General features: G+C 40.9%; 2 protein-coding genes across 27 annotated transcripts in view; one reads left to right on the top strand and one right to left on the bottom strand.

The window, feature by feature from the left end:
• The window catches only part of si:dkey-274m17.3, an 80,234-nt gene extending 63,523 nt beyond the window's left edge, over nucleotides 1-16,711 (top strand). Inside the window, exon 6 of the mRNA XM_073916667.1 lies at nucleotides 16,527-16,711. The gene's annotated coding sequence lies outside the window, so the exon portion shown is untranslated. The remainder of the gene's footprint in view (nucleotides 1-16,526) is intronic.
• Nucleotides 1-18,479, bottom strand: part of cadpsa (Ca2+-dependent activator protein for secretion a) — a 252,412-nt gene that overhangs the window by 34,623 nt on the left and 199,310 nt on the right. For 14 of the 26 annotated variants that reach the window (XM_073916631.1, XM_068224318.2, XM_068224321.2 and 11 more), the window contains 4 exons: nucleotides 16,520-16,661; nucleotides 14,951-15,103; nucleotides 9,086-9,241; nucleotides 915-1,062 (listed from right to left, as the gene is read on the bottom strand). In XM_073916631.1, coding sequence (XP_073772732.1) covers nucleotides 915-1,062; nucleotides 9,086-9,241; nucleotides 14,951-15,103; nucleotides 16,520-16,661 — 599 coding nt within the window. The remainder of the gene's footprint in view (nucleotides 1-914; nucleotides 1,063-9,085; nucleotides 9,242-14,950; nucleotides 15,104-16,519; nucleotides 16,662-18,479) is intronic. The other 12 variants (XM_068224327.2, XM_073916635.1, XM_073916636.1 and 9 more) reach the window with 1 other exon arrangement.

Below are 18,479 nucleotides of genomic sequence, written 5' to 3'. Positions count from 1 at the left end.
AGTGCTTTCCACAGGTTTGAAATACACTTGTGGTGGTAACCAGATTGAAACACACGTTTTACCCACATCACATAAAAAGTTAACTGTATATGACAAACAAAACATAAGTAGATTTTTAACATTATTTTAATTTTGTATAAAACTGTACACACTGTTTCTGTTCAATGGATTAATATTATTTAAAAAATCCACTATTTCTCTTACTTTTATGCTATTCAGAAGCCATGTGCACCCACTGAGAGGTAAAATCTGCTTCTCTCTAATCAAGTTTAGGTTGTTTGTTGGCATGATATTTTGTATAGTATTGCCAAAGCATTTTAGATGTATAAAATATGATAACTATATTAACATTAAAATATTAAGAATATAATAATAAAATAATAAAATAATAAAATAAAATAAAAAAGGAATAAAACCAAACCATATCTCTAAAAATTATAATAATTACAAGAATAAATTGTGTAGATTTTTTTCAATAACGCAAATGAGTTGATTAGTCATTACTAATGGTGTACAAATATTTTGCAGCCAATTTAGATCTAATTTCGTCCTCTCTGACTGCTTAGTAAAAATCTAAAATATAAATATGTTTCTATATATATATACTGAAATCAGGGGCAATGAAGTTAAGTGCATTTTGCATTCCAGATGTTTTCTGTACATCAGACATTAAAAAATAAATCTTAAAACTGAAAAGTGCATGAAAAGCAGTGTTTTTCCCAGTGTCTCACCTTAAAAACATCTTCATATATACATACTGTATATATACTATACTGTATCATACGATCAACTCATGCAGTTTAAATAATGGATTTACTGGAAACAGCTCAGCACATTATGAGGGTGTTTAACTGTGTGTGTGTTTGCAGTGATAAACATAAGAAATGTGGTCTGTATAGTGGCTTGTGTTGTACCTCTTGGCTGAGCTCCATGGCACACAGTTTGGCAGACTGAACCTTTGCATCCACCATGACGTTGAACATGGTGCAGATGGACTGAGGGACGCGGAAGTCTGTGGTTCTCGGACTCTTCTGCAGCTTCAGCTCAAATGCTGCTCTCGTTCTGAAACAACATAAATCTGATTGGTCTTGGAGCAAAAATACACCATTCTTTTTGTTTTTGGTTTTATTAAAAGTTGGCCAATGAAATTAGGGAAACAAATCCATTTATTATTATTATTATTATTATTATTATTATTATTATTATTTAATTGATACACATTAAGTCAGTTCCCCTTCGGGGGGAACTTCAGCACTATAAGTGGATTTGATTTGTAAAATCCACGCATTGGGAGGATTCGGATCAGAAGCCGCTTGTCTGGAGAGTATTGAACGGGCCAATGAATGAAATTAATTGGCAGCGTAAGCTTGCGCAGGTGTGCGACATCTGCAATTATCTCAGCATATAAGCACACCTGAAGCCAGCAGACGCCATCCTTTTCGCTTCAGATCCTTTCTGAGTGAGTCGATGAGGGTTCCTCTTGCTGATCAGCACTTCAGAGCGAACGAGTGTGTCTCCCGGTCCAGAGTGGGTCTTCGCGGTGGCAGACGGTCGAGCTGGGTTACTCCCTTGCCTGCGGTTCTTTGGGTCCGGTCCTCCAGAGCGGTGCGTATAGTTGCAACTTTCCTAAAAGAGCAACACAGTCGTGCAGCACGTCCTTTTCAGGATGGCGCTCCGACTGTGCGTTTCTGGATGCGGGGGTTTCCTGGCTCCGGATGATGGACACGATCACTGCATTGCATGTTTGGGGGTCCAGCATGTTAATGCGGTGCTCGCGGGCGGTTCATGTCGTCATTGCGATGCCATGACCGTTGCACAGCTAAGATCGCGGCTAACTTTCGCAAGAGAGCGAGCCACCCCAGTTGCCTCCTGTTCTAAAAAAGCAGCGGGCGCTCGGGCAGATCTGAGGGTTTCAGCGGGAGATAATCCGCCGCCCACGGGCTCGCGGACCTCTCGCTCCTCACGGCGCTCCATCCAAGCTTCGGGTGGTGAGAGTGATCCGTCTAACCAGATGGTAGCTCTCACACTCGCTGACACCGGAGATCAGATGTCCTCCGCGGCATCGGAGGGTGGGCTTTCACTGTCCGACGAAGATCCGGACCCGCTCGCCCCCTCCGGGCAGGTGAGCGCTGTCAAATCGGATCCTGAAGCGGACATGTTAGCCGTGCTTTCCCGGGCTGCTTCGGCCGTGGGGTTGGAGATGGTTTATCCCCCAGCTCCGCGGCCGGACCGACTAGATGGGTGCTACGTAGAGGACCAGAAGGCGAAGCCTTCGAAGCCTCTCGTCCCCTTCTTCCCGGAAGTGCACAGTAGGCTCACGCAGTCTTGGAGGGCACCTTTCTCTGCCCGTGCTGCGAGTGCCTCCGCCCTCACCGCCCTTGACGGCGGAGCTGCCAGGGGGTATGAGGCGATCCCGTCAGTGGAGCGCGCTATCGCGGTCAATCTTTGTCCGCGCGGCGCCTCTACGTGGCGGGGTTTGCCCCGCCTCCCGTCCAAAGCCTGTAGGTTGTCTGCCTCCCTCGGAGCCAGAGCTTATAAGGCTGCGGGCCAGGCTGCTTCTGCTTTGCACGCGATGGCCACCTACCAGCGCTACCAAGCGCAGGCGCTGGCCGAGCTGCACGAGGGCGGGTCCAACCCAAGCTTATTACATGAGCTGCGCACCGCGACCGACTATGCTCTTCGGACTACTAAGTCCGCCGCGTGTGCGCTGGGGAGGACGATGTCCACACTTGTGGTTCAGGAACGCCACCTCTGGCTAAACCTGGCCGATATGCGCGACGTTGACAAAGTTCGCTTTCTTGACTCGCCCATATCCCAGGCTGGCCTGTTCGGCGACACCGTCGGTGAATTCACCCAGGAATTCAAGGCGGTGAAAGAGCAGTCGGATGCGATGGGCAATGTCATCTATCGGCGTGGCCGTAAGCCCGCTCCGCCCGCCGAGCCATCCACCTCCGCTGTTCCTCGCCGAGGGCGCCCGCCAACGAGTGCTGCCCCGCCCCCGCCTGCGCCTCCGGCCAAGCGGGCGCGGCGTTCACCTCGAAAGCAGGCAGCCCCTCCTGCCCAGGGCGCCGTTAAGTCCGGTAAACGGACCGCGAAGCGTCCCTGAGACAGGCCATCCGGAGAAGAGGAAACTTGCTCTTTCCCCGCTGGAGGGCGGGGCCCCGATAACAACGGTACTTTTCAGTGCCACCAAAACATCAGTAAAAGAGCACTTTTTCCCTTCCCCGGATGTGACTGCACGAGTTCTGCCAGTCCGGGACGCGCTGCCTTCCGGCTCGCAGACTCTACGTGCTTCGCCAGTGGCTCACGAGCGCTGGGGGGACGGTCTCCCTTCCCTCAGCCCTCCAGCCCCCTCTCCGGAGTCAGGGTGCGGAGCCAGAGCGAATCGCTCTCCTCCAGCTCTTCCGCGGGACCCTCGTGCTTCCCGGATCAGCACACCCACTCCGCGCTGCCCCACCGCTGGTACGTCAGCGATTGTAGCGATGACTCCATTAGCGAGGGCTCTGCCTGCCTGGTTAGCGCGGGCCAGCCCCTCGCGGTGGCTCATACGCACAATCAGACTCGGTTACGCGATTCAGTTCGCGAAACGGCCCCCCAAGTTTATGGGCGTGTATTTCTCCAGGGTCAACCCCCTGTCCGCCCCTGTCTTGCGAGAGGAGATTGCTGCCCTCCTGGCGAAGGGTGCAATCGAGCCGGTTCCTCCAGCCGAGATGGAGAGTGGGTTTTACAGCCCATACTTCATCGTACCCAAAAAGAGCGGTGGGTCACGGCCAATCCTAGATCTGCGCATTTTGAACCGCTGTCTGCACAGGCTGCCGTTCAGAATGCTCACGCAGAGGCGCATTCTCCAATGCGTTCGTCCTCGGGATTGGTTTGCAGCCATAGACCTGAAGGACGCGTATTTCCATGTCTCCATTCTTCCACGCCACCGCCAATTTCTGCGGTTTGCGTTCGAGGATCGAGCGTGGCAGTACAAGGTCCTCCCCTTCGGGCTCTCTCTGTCTCCGCGGGTCTTCACCAAACTCGCGGAGGGTGCCCTAGCGCCCCTTCGGCTCGCGGGCATTCGCATGCTCAATTATCTCGACGACTGGCTGATTTTAGCCCACTCGCGGGAGCAATTGATTATGCACAGGGACAAGGTGCTTCGGCATCTCCGCCTACTGGGGCTTCAGGTCAACCGAGAAAAGAGCAAACTCGCCCCCGTGCAGAGGATTTCTTTTCTCGGGATGGAGCTGGACTCGATCACCATGGTAGCGCACCTCTCAGAGGAACGCGCTCGCCTGTTGCTGAACTGTCTGAGGGAGCTCGACAGCAAACTAGTGGTCCCACTGAAGTTCTTTCAGAGGCTCCTGGGGCATATGGCATCCGCAGCCGCCGTCACGCCGCTCGGGTTGCTCCATATGAGACCACTTCAGCACTGGCTTCACGATCGGTCCCCAGACGCGCATGGCACGCGGGCACACACCGGGTCTCGGTTACTGCGCTGTGTCGCCGCGCCCTCAGCCCTTGGAACGACCCCTCGTTCCTACAGGCCGGTGTGCCTCTAGGACAGGCGTCCAGCCATGTTGTTGTTTCAACAGACGCTTCCAACACGGGTTGGGGGGCCGTGTGTCGCGGGCATGCGGCTGCGGGCCTCTGGAAGGGTGCCCAGCTGCATTGGCATATCAATCGCCTAGAGCTGTTGGCAGTGTTCCTCGCTCTCCACCGCTTTTTACCGGTGCTGGAGCGGCAACACGTGCTGGTCAGGACGGACAGTATGGCGGCGGCGGCGTATATCAACCGCATGGGGGGTATGCGCTCTCGCCGCATGTCTCAGCTCGCCCGCCGTCTGCTCCTCTGGAGTCACCCGCGGCTGAAATCGCTGCGCGCCATTCACGTCCCAGGCACGCTCAATCGTGCAGCCGATGCGCTCTCACGACAGCTGTTACGTCCTGGAGAATGGAGACTCCACCCCGAGTCTGTTCAGCTGATATGGGCGCGATTCGGGGAGTCCCAGATCGATCTGTTTGCTTCCCCCGAGAACGCTCATTGCCAGTTGTTTTTTTCCCTGACCGAGGGCTCTCTCGGCACGGATGCACTGGCCCACAGCTGGCCTCGGGGCATGCGCAAGTATGCGTTTCCCCCAGTGAGCCTGCTCGCGCAGTTTCTGTGCAAGGCCAGGGAGGACGAGGAACAGGTTCTGCTAGTTGCGCCCCTTTGGCCCAACCGGACCTGGATATCAGAGCTCTCACTCCTCGCGACGGCCCTCCCCTGGCGGATCCCTTTGAGAGAGGACCTACTCTCTCATGGACAGGGCACCATCTGGCACCCTCGCCCCGATCTTTGGAACCTCCACGTGTGGTCCCTAGACGCGAGGAAGACTTAGGTAACCTACCGACTGCGGTGGTTAATACCATCACTCAGGCTAGAGCCCCCTCCACGAGGCGCGCCTACGCCCTGAAGTGGAGTCTATTCACTGAATGGTGCGTCTCTCGCAGAGAAGACCCCCGAAATTGCCAGATTAGTGTTGTGCTCTCTTTCCTTCAAGAGAAGTTGGACAGCAGGCTGTCGCCCTCCACTCTCAAGGTTTACGTGGCCGCCATCTCCGCTTATCATAGCGCGGTAGCTGGCGGCACCGTGGGAAAGCATAACCTGGTCATCCAGTTCCTTAGGGGTGCTAGGCGAATTAATCCATCTCGCCCCCCTCTCATGCCCTCTTGGGATCTCGCCCTCGTTCTCACGAGTCTGCGATCCGATCCCTTTGAGCCACTCGAATCAGTATCTCTAAGATTTCTGTCCCTGAAGACAGCTCTGCTGGTTGCGTTGGCCTCCATCAAGAGGGTCGGGGACCTGGAGGCATTTTCGGTCAGTGACTCGTGCCTGGAATTCGGGCCGGATTACTCTCACGTCATCCTGAGACCCCGCCCCGGTTATGTGCCCAAGGTTCCTACCACCCCCTTTAGAGATCAGGTAGTGAACCTGCAAGCGCTGCCCCCGGAGGAGGCAGACCCAGCCCTTTCTTTACTTTGTCCAGTTCGCGCTCTGCGCATTTATGTGGACCGTACTCAGAATTTTAGATCATCTGAGCAGCTCTTTGTCTGTTATGGCGGTCGGCAGCAGGGAAGTGCCGTATCAAAACAAAGATTATCCCACTGGATTGTGGATGCCATTTCACTCGCTTATTCGAGTCGAGGTCAGCCGTGTCCCCCGGGAGTTCGTGCACACTCCACTCGGAGCGTTGCATCCTCTTGGGCGCGTGCACGCGGCGCCTCTCTAACAGACATCTGTAGAGCTGCGGGCTGGGCGACACCCAACACATTTGCAAGGTTTTACAATCTGCGAGTGGAGCCGGTTTCCTCAAGGGTATTAGGTAACCCTTTGGTGATTGAGGAGACAACTCGGTAGGGTGTTGAAACACGCTTGCTGCGCCATTCTCCCTAACACGGAGGTACGTGCGCCTTTTTTATCTGTCAGTAAAGTTCCCCGTCAGGTGAGCCCTGCAGATTCCTCCGTGGCCCCCAGCACTGACTCAGCGGAGGAGTCACTTGCTGGCCCACTACGTTGTAGGTCTGCCCGCTGGTCAGCCCGCGTTTTGGGTATAGGTGCCTGCTATGCGTGATCCCCACTAGGCGATCCCATATGCTTATTCCGCCACGGTTAAGTCCCCCCCCTGGGCGGACCCGTGTCTTCCCTCTCCGCTAACCACTATTTTGCTATGCGTACTCCCCCTTTTTAGGGCTAGTCCATATGTAAATTCTGCCATCTATCCCCCCCTTGGGTAACGGATGGCCTCCGCAGCGTCCTCCCTATCGGGATTGCACGCTTCCCAACGTACTGTCGTATTTCCTAGAATTATCTAGATGCTCACGACTTCCCAAAAAATATATCTAAATCCGTAAAACTTCTGTTGAAGTAGGATAAATTAGGGCCAGGGACACGTTGGAGGACCGCGCCCCCCATGATGTGGGTGCGTCACGCTTGCTTGACTATCTCCTCATCGGGGGTGTTGGTAAGGTGCAGTCATTATGGCGCTTTCAATGGGCTCCCAATGCGTGGATTTTACAAATCAAATCCACTTATAGTGCTGAAGTTCCCCCCGAAGGGGAACGTTCGAGGTTACTAAAGTAACCCTTCGTTCCCCGAGGAGGGGAACGGAAGCACTATACTCCGTCGCCATAATGACTGTCCCTTAGCTGTTTGAAAGTCTCTTCAGCTTAAAAGGATGGCGTCTGCTGGCTTCAGGTGTGCTTATATGCTGAGATAATTGCAGATGTCGCACACCTGCGCAAGCTTACGCTGCCAATTAATTTCATTCATTGGCCCGTTCAATACTCTCCAGACAAGCGGCTTCTGATCCGAATCCTCCCAATGCGTGGATTTTACAAATCAAATCCACTTATAGTGCTTCCGTTCCCCTCCTCGGGGAACGAAGGGTTACTTTAGTAACCTCGAACGTTACATCACTATAATAATGAATGGTAATTTCTGAAGAAAATATTTATAATAATATTATATTATAATTTATTGTAATTAAAAAAATTATGTGTACCAAAAAATAATAATAAAATAAAATAAAAGAATGTTTATGTTGACTAGAAAAAGAAATAGGGGTGGCTTATTTTACTCGTTAAGCCAGATGATCTTCTGAATCAGCAAATTACCATGACATTACTAACAACAGTTTCTCAAAGCACTTTAAATCACGTCTGCACTCACAGCAAGAACAACAAAGAGTTTATTATGCCTTAAGAGCAACTTGATGAATCCTGCTTCACAACACTTTAAGAGGAGGATTACAGATGCAGACATCCACTGAAAATCACCCTGTCAAACAGAAGATATTTCTCAAATACACATTTACTGCTTTTGAAAGGTAAAATTGATACTAGATTTAAATTGGAGCTCACTTTATGACCATTAAAATGTATTTTCTAAATATATAGATAAAATTCAGATGAAAAAAAGAATGATCTAACAGTATCACTACAATTTGTCAAATTCTCTTCTGTGGCCTTATGGCATTGTAAATTGGATTCTTTGGATGCACACTTCAAAATCTCAGGGGTTACTGACATACTTCTCGTCTACTGTTTTTTAAGTGTTATGAATGTAGATATAGATATATCAAGTATTAAGTGAGTAGATATAGATCAGATATAGATATATAACATACAACAAATATAGAAATACACTTACTGGCCACTTTATAAGGTACACCTGTCCAACTGCTTGTTAACACAAATTTCTAATCAGTCAATCACATGGCAGCAACTCAATGCATTTAGGCACAAAGACATGGTCAATACCAGATCTGCTGCAGTTCAAACTGAACATCAGAATTGGGAAGAAAGGTGGTTTAAGTGACTTTGAACATGACATGGTTGTTGGTGCCAGACGGGCTGGTCTGAGTATATCAGAAACTGATGATTTACTGGGATTTTCATGCACAACTATCTCTAGGGTTTACAGAAAATGATCTGAAAAAGAGAAAATATCCAGTGAGTGGCAGTTCTGTAGGCGCAAATGCCTTGTCAGCTAAGAACAAGAAACAAGGCTACAATTCGCACAGACTCACCAAAATTGGACAATAGAAGACTGGAAAAACATCGCCTGGTCTGATGAGTCTCGTTTTTTGCTCCAAAATTCGGATGGTAGGATCAGAATTTGGCGTTAACAACATGAAAGCATGAATCAATCCTGACTTGTATCAACTGTTCAGGCTGGTGCTGGTGGTGGTGTAATGGTGTAGGGGATATTTTCTTGGCACACTTTGGGTCCATTAGTACTAATTGAGCATCATGTCAACACCACAGCCTACCTGAGTATTGTTGTTGACCATATCCATCTCTTTATGACCTTAGTGTAGCCATCTTCTGATGGCTATCATGGATGTGCAGCTGGCAAATCTGCAGCAACTGCTGTCATGTCAATATGGACCAACATCTCTGAGGAATATTTCCAGTACCTTGTTGAATCTATGCCAATAAGGATTAAGGTGGTTGTGAAGGCAAAAGGGGGTCCAACCCGGTACAAGTAAGGTGTACCTAATAAAGTGGCCTGTGAGTGTGAGTGTATATGTATATGTATTTGTGTGTTCTGTTCTCACCTTTTAACACAGGACTCGATCATATCACTGGACATGAGTTTAAGTCGCATCTCCAAATGTTTGGCAAACTCTTCTTCTGGCCAGTGCAGGTCTCTAATGAATGTTTGCAGAGCGTCCAGCTTCCAAAACAAATCTTCAGACGTCCCCGAACCATTGCTGAAAACACCACAGAACACAGTTTATTCAACCACAACTGTAAATCAGGAAAGGACAGCCCCAAAAATGTCAGGAATACGGGACAGCTCAGAGGAAGGCGGGTTGTTAAAGAAGACAAAAACTGTTTCATGTCCACATACATTTGGTTTGGTTATTTTTTACCACTTCCCGATCGTTGCAGATGTTTGTGCTGATCAGTCCATGGAAAAAATAAAGGGTTAACTCTGAAACAAAATAGTATAAACAATCTTTTGGTTGTTTGAGAACAGGGAAGGTTAAACATGCACAATGTTGTCAAAGGAAAACAGCAGGATCACAATGTTAAGGTTAATGTGTGTGGAAGGAGGAGAGACGGTCCCTGATATTCAATCAAAAATTCAATCCTTTTGTAATAAATGGTAAAAAGCAGAGACTGACTCTGGCACTATTCCTTACAGCCTAAGTCCTCAAACAGCCAGCAGGCCATCAAGGCATCTTCAGTGGAAACATACAGAAATTTAAGATGGACTTTTATACATGCTTCTTTGTACAAATGCTAGTTCTACTAAAAAAGGGTAATTTCAAACAGACTTAAAATATACTCACATGCTGCAGCAGAATGATTTATATACATTAATTTGTTCATTTATAATAATATAATCATTTATAGTAATCCAATACAAATTATTACATATATACTTTGTAATAATTAAGTTGTCATAGTAGGGAGTGTTACTTATTTATTATCATTATTATCAACATGGTTATTTTTGTTATTATTATAATCATTAATGTAAATGTAAGCTTATAAAATATTAAGAACTATCATTTATTTATTTATTATTGAATATAATTCAGGAAAATTAAGAGATAATTTCAAGTTTATTACCAGATTTCTGGATTTGTATTTGATACTGTATGTACAACTAAAGTCATAATTATTAGCCCCCCCCTGTTTATTTTTTCCCCTAATTTCTGTTTAACGGAGAGATTTTTTCAACACATTTCTAATCATAATAGTTTTAATAACTCATTTCTAATAACCGATTTATTTTATCTTTATCATGATGACAGTAAATAATATTTTACTAGATATTTTTTAAGACCTTTCTAAACAGCTTAAAGTGACATTTAAAAGCTTAACTAGGTTAATTAGGTTAACCAGGCAGGTTAGGATAATTAGGCAAGTTATTGTATAATGATGGTTTGTTCTGTAGACTATCGAAAAAATATATAGCTTAAAGAGGCTAATAATGTGGTCCTTAAAATGGTGTTTAAAATTTTTTAAACTGCTTTTATTGTAGCCGACATAAAATAAATAAGACTTTCTCCATAAGAGAAAAATATTATCATCCATATTGTGAAAATGTCTTTGCTCTTGTTAAACATTATTTGGGAAATATTTAAAAAAGAAAAAAAACAAAGGGGGGCTAATAATTCTGACTTTAACTGTATGTGTTTTAAGTAACAAAAAAGGAGTTTTATTTTATGTACTATTAGCTAACCAACAGTATGTCAATTTAAAATGTTTTGTATTTTCAGACCTTGGATTTTACATTATTGTTTAAACATAATACGTTTCACAATTTTGTGAAAAAAGGCCAGAAAATGTGGATGCATGCATATTAATAACAAATCTAGAGAACCATCAAAAACCTAGTGTGGATATTTTTTCCTCCATCGCAGTAAATTAATTTATGAGTATTAAAAAATTAATAAAGTTACTTAGAAAAAATAGAAATACAGAGAAATTTCAAACATTTTTAAATAGGTCAAAAAATACATTTTTTCTCATAATGGGATGTTTAAAATCAGCAATTAAAGAAAATAGATACTCTTGTAAAAACCATAGTTCCACAAACACTAAAAATGGCTGTTGTGAGAAGTTTCCATCCAAAGTTGCAAATTTAACTTATGTGTTAGATATTTGTAAAAAAAATACCATTTACACCACATTCAAGAGAATGAATTCATTACTGGTTCAAGACAGCTAGAGGTCAGATTGAGTTTTTTTTACATATATATTGATATTATTTATTCTTGTGGTTTTCTTTCCGCATTTAATTATGTGATATCCCAAAAGTTTGGGGCCACATTTTTTTAAATGTTTTAAAATAATCTTCTTCTGCTCACCAAGGCTGCATTTATTTCATCAAAAATACAGTACAAATTGTAAAATTGTGAAATGTTATTGCACCATAAAATAACTGTTTTAAATTATTTATTCCAGTGATTTTAAAGCTGAATTTTCATCATTCCAGTCTTTAGAATCACATGATCTTTCAGACATCATTCTAATATTAGTTGTTATTATTATTAATATTAATATTAATGGCAATAGTAATAAAAATAGTAAGAAATACAACGAAAAAGCAGTGACTCCCCCCAATAAACTGACCCTAAACTTTTGAATGGTAGTGTATATGTGGATGGAAGCATTGCAACTGTAGATAGATGTCATATATGGCATTATTCTACAGTTGCAATGCTTCCATCCACATATATGTGGTTTCTACTGAAAGCTGATGACTGTCTGACTCTTGCATATTTATCAGTTCAGAGCGCTGTTTTCACAATTGAGATGAGGGAAACAGGACAGGACCAGAAGCATGACATGTTTTTCCCTCGGAATTCCCAATCCAAACAAATTAACTACCCCAAAAACAACAAATGAAAACCCCAAACCCAGCAGGAGGAAATAGGAAAGACACCTGTAACATATGTTAATAAAAATAGGAAAAGGAGAAAGATGTTGGATAGATACAAGACAATAAAGCAGCATCACTATCTTATTTTGTTTGTTTAGGATAATCTTCATTTATTACACTGGATCAACTAACATCTTAAGTTGGACTGTTGATAACTTATTTATATTTAAATACTTACATAATTATAGTATTTAAATAAAGTATGTGACTCATACATTGAAAGTCAATCTCTGTCAGCACTTTGAAACTATAGAATAAGAAATATTACTTGTATAGTTTTGAATGGGGAAAATTGCAATATGGACAATCTAGTAAAGGAAGGCGTGCTCTCTAGTAATTGAGTCAATCATTGATCGCTATAGACTAACAATTCTCTGGGGGAGGGACTTTATGACAGTTTCTACAGCTTCATATAAATCCTACAAGGTTGGCAAATTGAGAGAACATTAAAAACAAAACAAATCGAGGCTAGTTTTAAAAAGATGATAAAACAGATCTTCAAAGTAAAAAACAAAACTAGCCGTCTTTTGCATCTGACCTCATTATTTTAAATAAGAAATAATGTTTTTTTAATCATTTTGCAATTGTTTACAGTGCTATTGCAGACTCATTTCAACTTTAATATTTAGCTTTCAAATATTGCTCATATTTCTATGGTGTTTGTATCTTCCAACCTTTCAACATGCTTAGTGTTTTTAGGGGGGTTAAGAATCATCGACTGTTTTCATGTTGTGGCCTTAGCATAACATATTCATTATTCAAATTAATTGTAGGCACAGTCTCTACATTTAAAGTTGGATATTTTATGACTGAGATGTGGTGGTTTCATCTAGTTTTGGCGAGCTTTGGTGTTTACCCGCCATTACACCTTAGAGCTGGAATATTTACACTGAATGTCACTCAGCATGTGTAATTATGTCTGTGTTTGCATGCCTAATTTTTCCCCAACACATGCAGCGCTGAAGGTATTTCGCTCTCGTCTGGGTTTGTAGAATCGATTTTTAATTAGCATGTCTAAATATAAGCCAAAATTCACCTCTGTCATCTGCCTAAATCACAAATACCTGCGTGTCAAATAAGTAGAATATTTACACATATGTAAACTCAGTAGTTACTTTTGCATGTACAGTTTTAAGAAAAAAGGTTCATTTGAATTACATGGCATTATATGAATTTGTAGTGTGTATATAATGTAATATTAGGATGTATAATTGTTAAAATGTTCAGTAACAAGCACAGTAGTTAATGATGTTTTTTCAACTCATGGTGCTTTATTTATTTTTTTCTTTTGTATGTTTTAACTTAAAAAATAGTCCTTTTGCCAAGCAAGAATGTACTCAAAAATGAGTTCAATTAAGATAAAAAAATAAATAAATAAAACTTAAGATATTTTAGGAAAGTAGTAAATATAACTTGCACTGCTTGTATTTTAAACCTGGAAGATTGAAAAAAATCAATCCAAATTGTCAATGAATAAACAAATCTAAATTGCATCAATTGAATTGGTGTTTAAAAGCATCAAAACAATAAAAGTGCAATAATCACTGAATGATAATATAATATTACTTCATTCTTATTTTCACAAAAGTTACAGTATAGTGCACATTCTTGCTTATTATGCATATTAAATCAGTTTTGAAAATTGAATTTGATGCACATTAAAAACTACTACATAATTTGACGCATATGGTACACTATCATATAACAATAACATTTATAATAATAAAAACAACCTAAATATTTGATCTAAAAAACAACAAAATAGTGAGATATTGTCCTCTTGCAGAGCATCTGCTTATCTATAACAGAATGTCAAAGCATCTGTTTGTGTTTATTTTGCATTACAACACATTCCGATGATCCCAAACATAGTAAATCAACAACAGATTGTGTCAAATTGGAAATCTTTTGTTGTTGTTGTTCTTCTTGCAAAAACCTAAATACAAACATATAAATCTACTGGAGATTAATTTTCTGGTTCTGAGTTATTCTATTTGCAGTTGAACTATTTGGCTAACCTTGTGGCGTCACTGTTTTGAGTCCCAGCTGGGCCAGCTGGCATTTCTGTGTGGAGTTTGCATGTTCTCCCTGTGTTCGTGTGGGTTTCCTCCAAAAGTCCAAAGACATGCTGTATAGGTGAACTGAATAAACTAAATTGGTCATGTATGTGTGTGAATGAGTGCATGTGGATGTTTCCCAGTACTGGGTTGCAGCTGGATGGGCATCCGCTGTGTAAATCATATGCTGGATAATTTGCCGGATCATTCCACTGTGATGACCCCTGATAAATAAAGGGACTAAGCCAAAGTAAAATGAATGAAGGAAAAAAGTTGAAATACTCACAAAAACAAATATTGCTTAAGACTTCTTAAAGAGATCTCAGTGCCCACATCAAATTACATTTGCGTGATTTTGTGTACACACATTTTTTTGCATATTAAATTAATGTGGTTCTATGTTTTAAAAAAGGTTTATGAAAATAAAATGTTTAAATTTGGATTAAATAATGCTCCAACATCTTTCAGTGACGCAGATATATTTAGGTAAGAATGAAATATTAGGACTTGCACTTATATATAAAAATGATATAATTATACTAAATTTAAGACATTTTAAATACTAGTAATATATTTAAAAATTCTAGCTGATCAAATAGTTAAAAGGATAGTGTCAAAAATGTAAAGTTTTAAAATTACAATGAATTAGTATATGCACTGCGATCCTTAAAAATATTCTTTCAATATGTCTACAACTGATTCTTGTTCTAAATACACCTGACAATAATATAATATTCTACCGTAGCCCACGATGAGATTTTAGTGGCTAGAAGTTCTATAAATCCTGAATGCTAATCATTATTCTTTACTCAGTTGTATTGCGTTCTTATTGCTTTGATGCTTCTTGTCGGTGACCCACAACTATCTGGAGTGAATCTGAATTAGCTCAAGTATAAATTCAGATTGTTAATGCTAAAGCCACACATGCATACAGTATGAGGATTCAGCAGAGATTCAGTACACACTCGGTATCTGATAAACCCGGTATCCAGTTGGATGTGGAAAAGCTAGGCATTTGCATTGGTGGCAGATTAACCGAAACTTGTAGATTTGGTACTTTAGGCATTTGTAGATTCACATTTGGGAGGTTGACACTGTGGAGACTACTTGTTAAACTCCTGCAGAAAAAGAAACAAACACAGAGAAAAGAATGCAGTGATGAAGATGCAAAGAAGAAAGTGTGAGTGAATTACATGCTGAGAAAAATGAAGAATTAATGATGTTGAAGAGATGAGAAGTATATTCAACTTAAAATAAAATAAAACAAAATATAATGAAATAAAATGAAAGTAAAATAGAGCAAGTAAATGAAAAGCTAACCTGAATCACAAGAATATGAAACAAAGCACAACATGGCTTAATAAAACACAAATCGAGCAAATCAAAACAAATTGAAAACTGAATCATGAAAATGCAATAAAAAACAAACAAACAAACAAAACTTATCAAAAGAGGGTTAAAGAAAAAGAAAACAATGTCAACACAAACACTGAATGTTAAAACAAAAACAACACAAAAAACATGGCTCGTTAAATAAATAAAAAGAGAGTCTTGAAAATACACAGAACAAAAATCCGAGCACAATATGATGAATTCAGAGATAAGATGGTGTGCAGAGATGAGAAGAACACATTATAAGCAGTGAATCACATCATTGTCTCTGGCTTTATGATAAAACACGTTTGTTTCTGCTGAACTGCAGATTGTTGATTGAATTAGCATTTATATTCCTTTAGTCACACATTCTGTCTTGTGCTGCTTTGTTGAAAGAATCAAAGTATTTCTGATGACATGTAGATAAAAAAAAAAAAAAAAACATGCGAGAATTTATGCTAAAGTTCAATAGGGATTAGTTAAAGGACATAAAACTTGTAAACTGAAAATGCCCAAACAACATTTATTTTTAAAAGCTAGTAAGATTCAAGAAAACAAAAGGTCACAAAGCCTATCATCTCTTCATTTTGTTGGACTCATCTAGCTGTTAAACATAACACAATAAAACAAATGCACAACATGCTGAAATAAATATGAAATTATAAAGTTGACAAATCAAAAATTGCATTTTCTAGTAAAATGTGCCAATATCCAAATCAGATTTGTTGTTTTATTTTTAATCCACCTAATTTTTTAGAATTAATTATTCTTAATATTTAAAATAATAATATTAATTAATTAATAATAATAACGATAACAATAATACTAAAAATAAGTAAAACAACTCAATAAAAAAATAACTGAAACATGTTCCAGTGCTGTTCAAACTCTGTTTTGAATTCTGAATTTTGAACACACACACACACACACACACACAAACAAACAACAACATATAAATAAATGCTTTTACTGTGTGTGTGTGTGCGTGTGTGTGTGTGTGTGTGTGTGTGTGTGTGTGTGTGTGTGTGTGTGTGTGTGTGTGTGTGCGTGTGTGAATAGTGAGACTGCGGATAAGCATGATTAAGTTTTAGTTGTTTTAGTAATGAAGAACACCCATTTAATCAGTGTTGGATTGATCAGCAAAGAAGTGTTCTGCTTACTTGACAGGCTCCCAAGACTCTCGTTCGAATCCTCTGTGAATGGACTGAGCGATGGACGACTCCATAAGATCCACATACCTCACCACCAGAGGAGCAAACAGATCCTGCAGGTGCTTGTGAAACTTCCCATTACACAGATTATCTGAAAGAGGGAAGAACAGACTAAATGTGTGCTGACATACAGCAAACCTACATTTTACGAGCTCAACCTGTTTTCTTTTTTGACTTATTATGATGTTTTTATGATCTCTCTTAATGCTCTGAAATGTGTTTTATAGCAAATAGTAAAGTGCTAAATTGTTACAAAACTTTGAGCAAACAATTCAAATGAAACAAAATAAACAAAAACTATATACAACAGAACGCTTTACCAAACATACAATGCACAATTGCTCATAAAAATAACCTCAAAAATGCAAAAAAAAACCCTATATTTTTATACAGAATTGTCATAAACATTGTCTTGTGCTTCAGTAAATAAAGGTCTAACTTTAGTGAAACTATAGAGTATAACTATAACTTATTATAGTGAAACTATAGTGAAGTTAACTGGTTTGTATGCAGTGTGTGTGTGTGTTTGTTTGTTTGTTTGTCTTTCTGATTGCTCTTCTTCTATTAGCCATTTGAGCGGTGCTGCTGATTGTACACTTGGTGGTGTCTGACCGCAAGCGAGAGACCGAGTTTGTCCAGCGGCTCTCATTAGCAGCATGAATGGCTTGAGCTTTAGCGCCTGTCTGCTGTTTCGTGGCTTCAGCTTTAATGCTACAGGCACAGATAATGACCTCCACACTGCACGTCCTGCTCCACACATGCACACTGATGCTGGAGGACTAGTTTTGTGTTTATGTTTGTGTGTGAGGAGTCGTAATGTACTGTATGTGTGACTTTCAGGAATAGATGGTGTTAAAACTGACGAGACAGTAGCTTTTGTTAGGATTGAGGGAAGAGTGCACATAAGGATTATTAAACTAGATTTTATGACATTGTTGACGTAGAAAATTTCTTTAATTAGAAGTTATAAATGGACTAATTAATTAATTAATCAGTGAAATAAATGAACAAATGATTTAGAATGAATGTTAAGCATGTTGTAAAATTATACACACATACTTTTATAAAATAAACAATGATAAATAAATAAATACTTGAATGAATGAATGAAGGAATGAATGAATGAATGAATGAATGAATGAATGAATGAATGAATGAATGAATGAATGCCTGGATGATAAACATGGTAAATGCAAGGAAAAGAAAGAAAGAAAATTCACACAAAACAATTACAAACATGCTTTCCGATACAAACAAAGAAATGAATGCTATAAGCATGTGGTAAATGCAAAAAAAAAACATTTCAAATGAGAAAACAAATGAAAAATATTTACTAAAAACATTGAATGAAAAAAGGTAAATATGTAAATAAAAAATAAAACAATTCTTCAAATTTTTTTTAACATTTTCTTTGCCTTTACCACATGCTTGGCAAAAATTTTAATTGATTTATCAATATATTACATGGGCAGCACAGTGGCTCAGTGGTTAGCACTGTTGCCTCACAAGTAAGAAGGTCGCTGGTTCGAGTCACAGCTGTTGGCATTTCTGTGTGGAGTTTGCATGTTCTCCGCCCGTGTTGGCGTGGGGTATAGGTGAATTGAATTTACTAAATTTTCCATAGTGTATGAGGGTGTGAATGAGTGTGTATGGGTGTTTTCCAGTACTGGGTTGTAGCTGGAAGGGCATCCGCTGTGTAAAACATATACTGGATAAGTTGGCGGTTCATTCCGCTGTGCCGACCCCTGATTAATAAAGGGACTAGCGGAAGGAAAATGAATTAACTAAGATAAATAATTGATTACTTATCAATTACTAAATTAATGTTAAGCATGTGGTAAATATAAAGAAAACATTAAATATGTGTGTATATATATATGTTTTAAATACATATAAACATATCTTGGAT

This window comes from Danio rerio, chromosome 11 (genome assembly GCF_049306965.1).
Source record: "Danio rerio strain Tuebingen ecotype United States chromosome 11, GRCz12tu, whole genome shotgun sequence".
NCBI classification, from domain to species: Eukaryota; Metazoa; Chordata; class Actinopteri; order Cypriniformes; family Danionidae; genus Danio; species Danio rerio.
The sequence above is the reverse complement of the archived record's forward strand: the minus strand, read 5'-3'. Positions and strand labels throughout refer to the sequence as shown.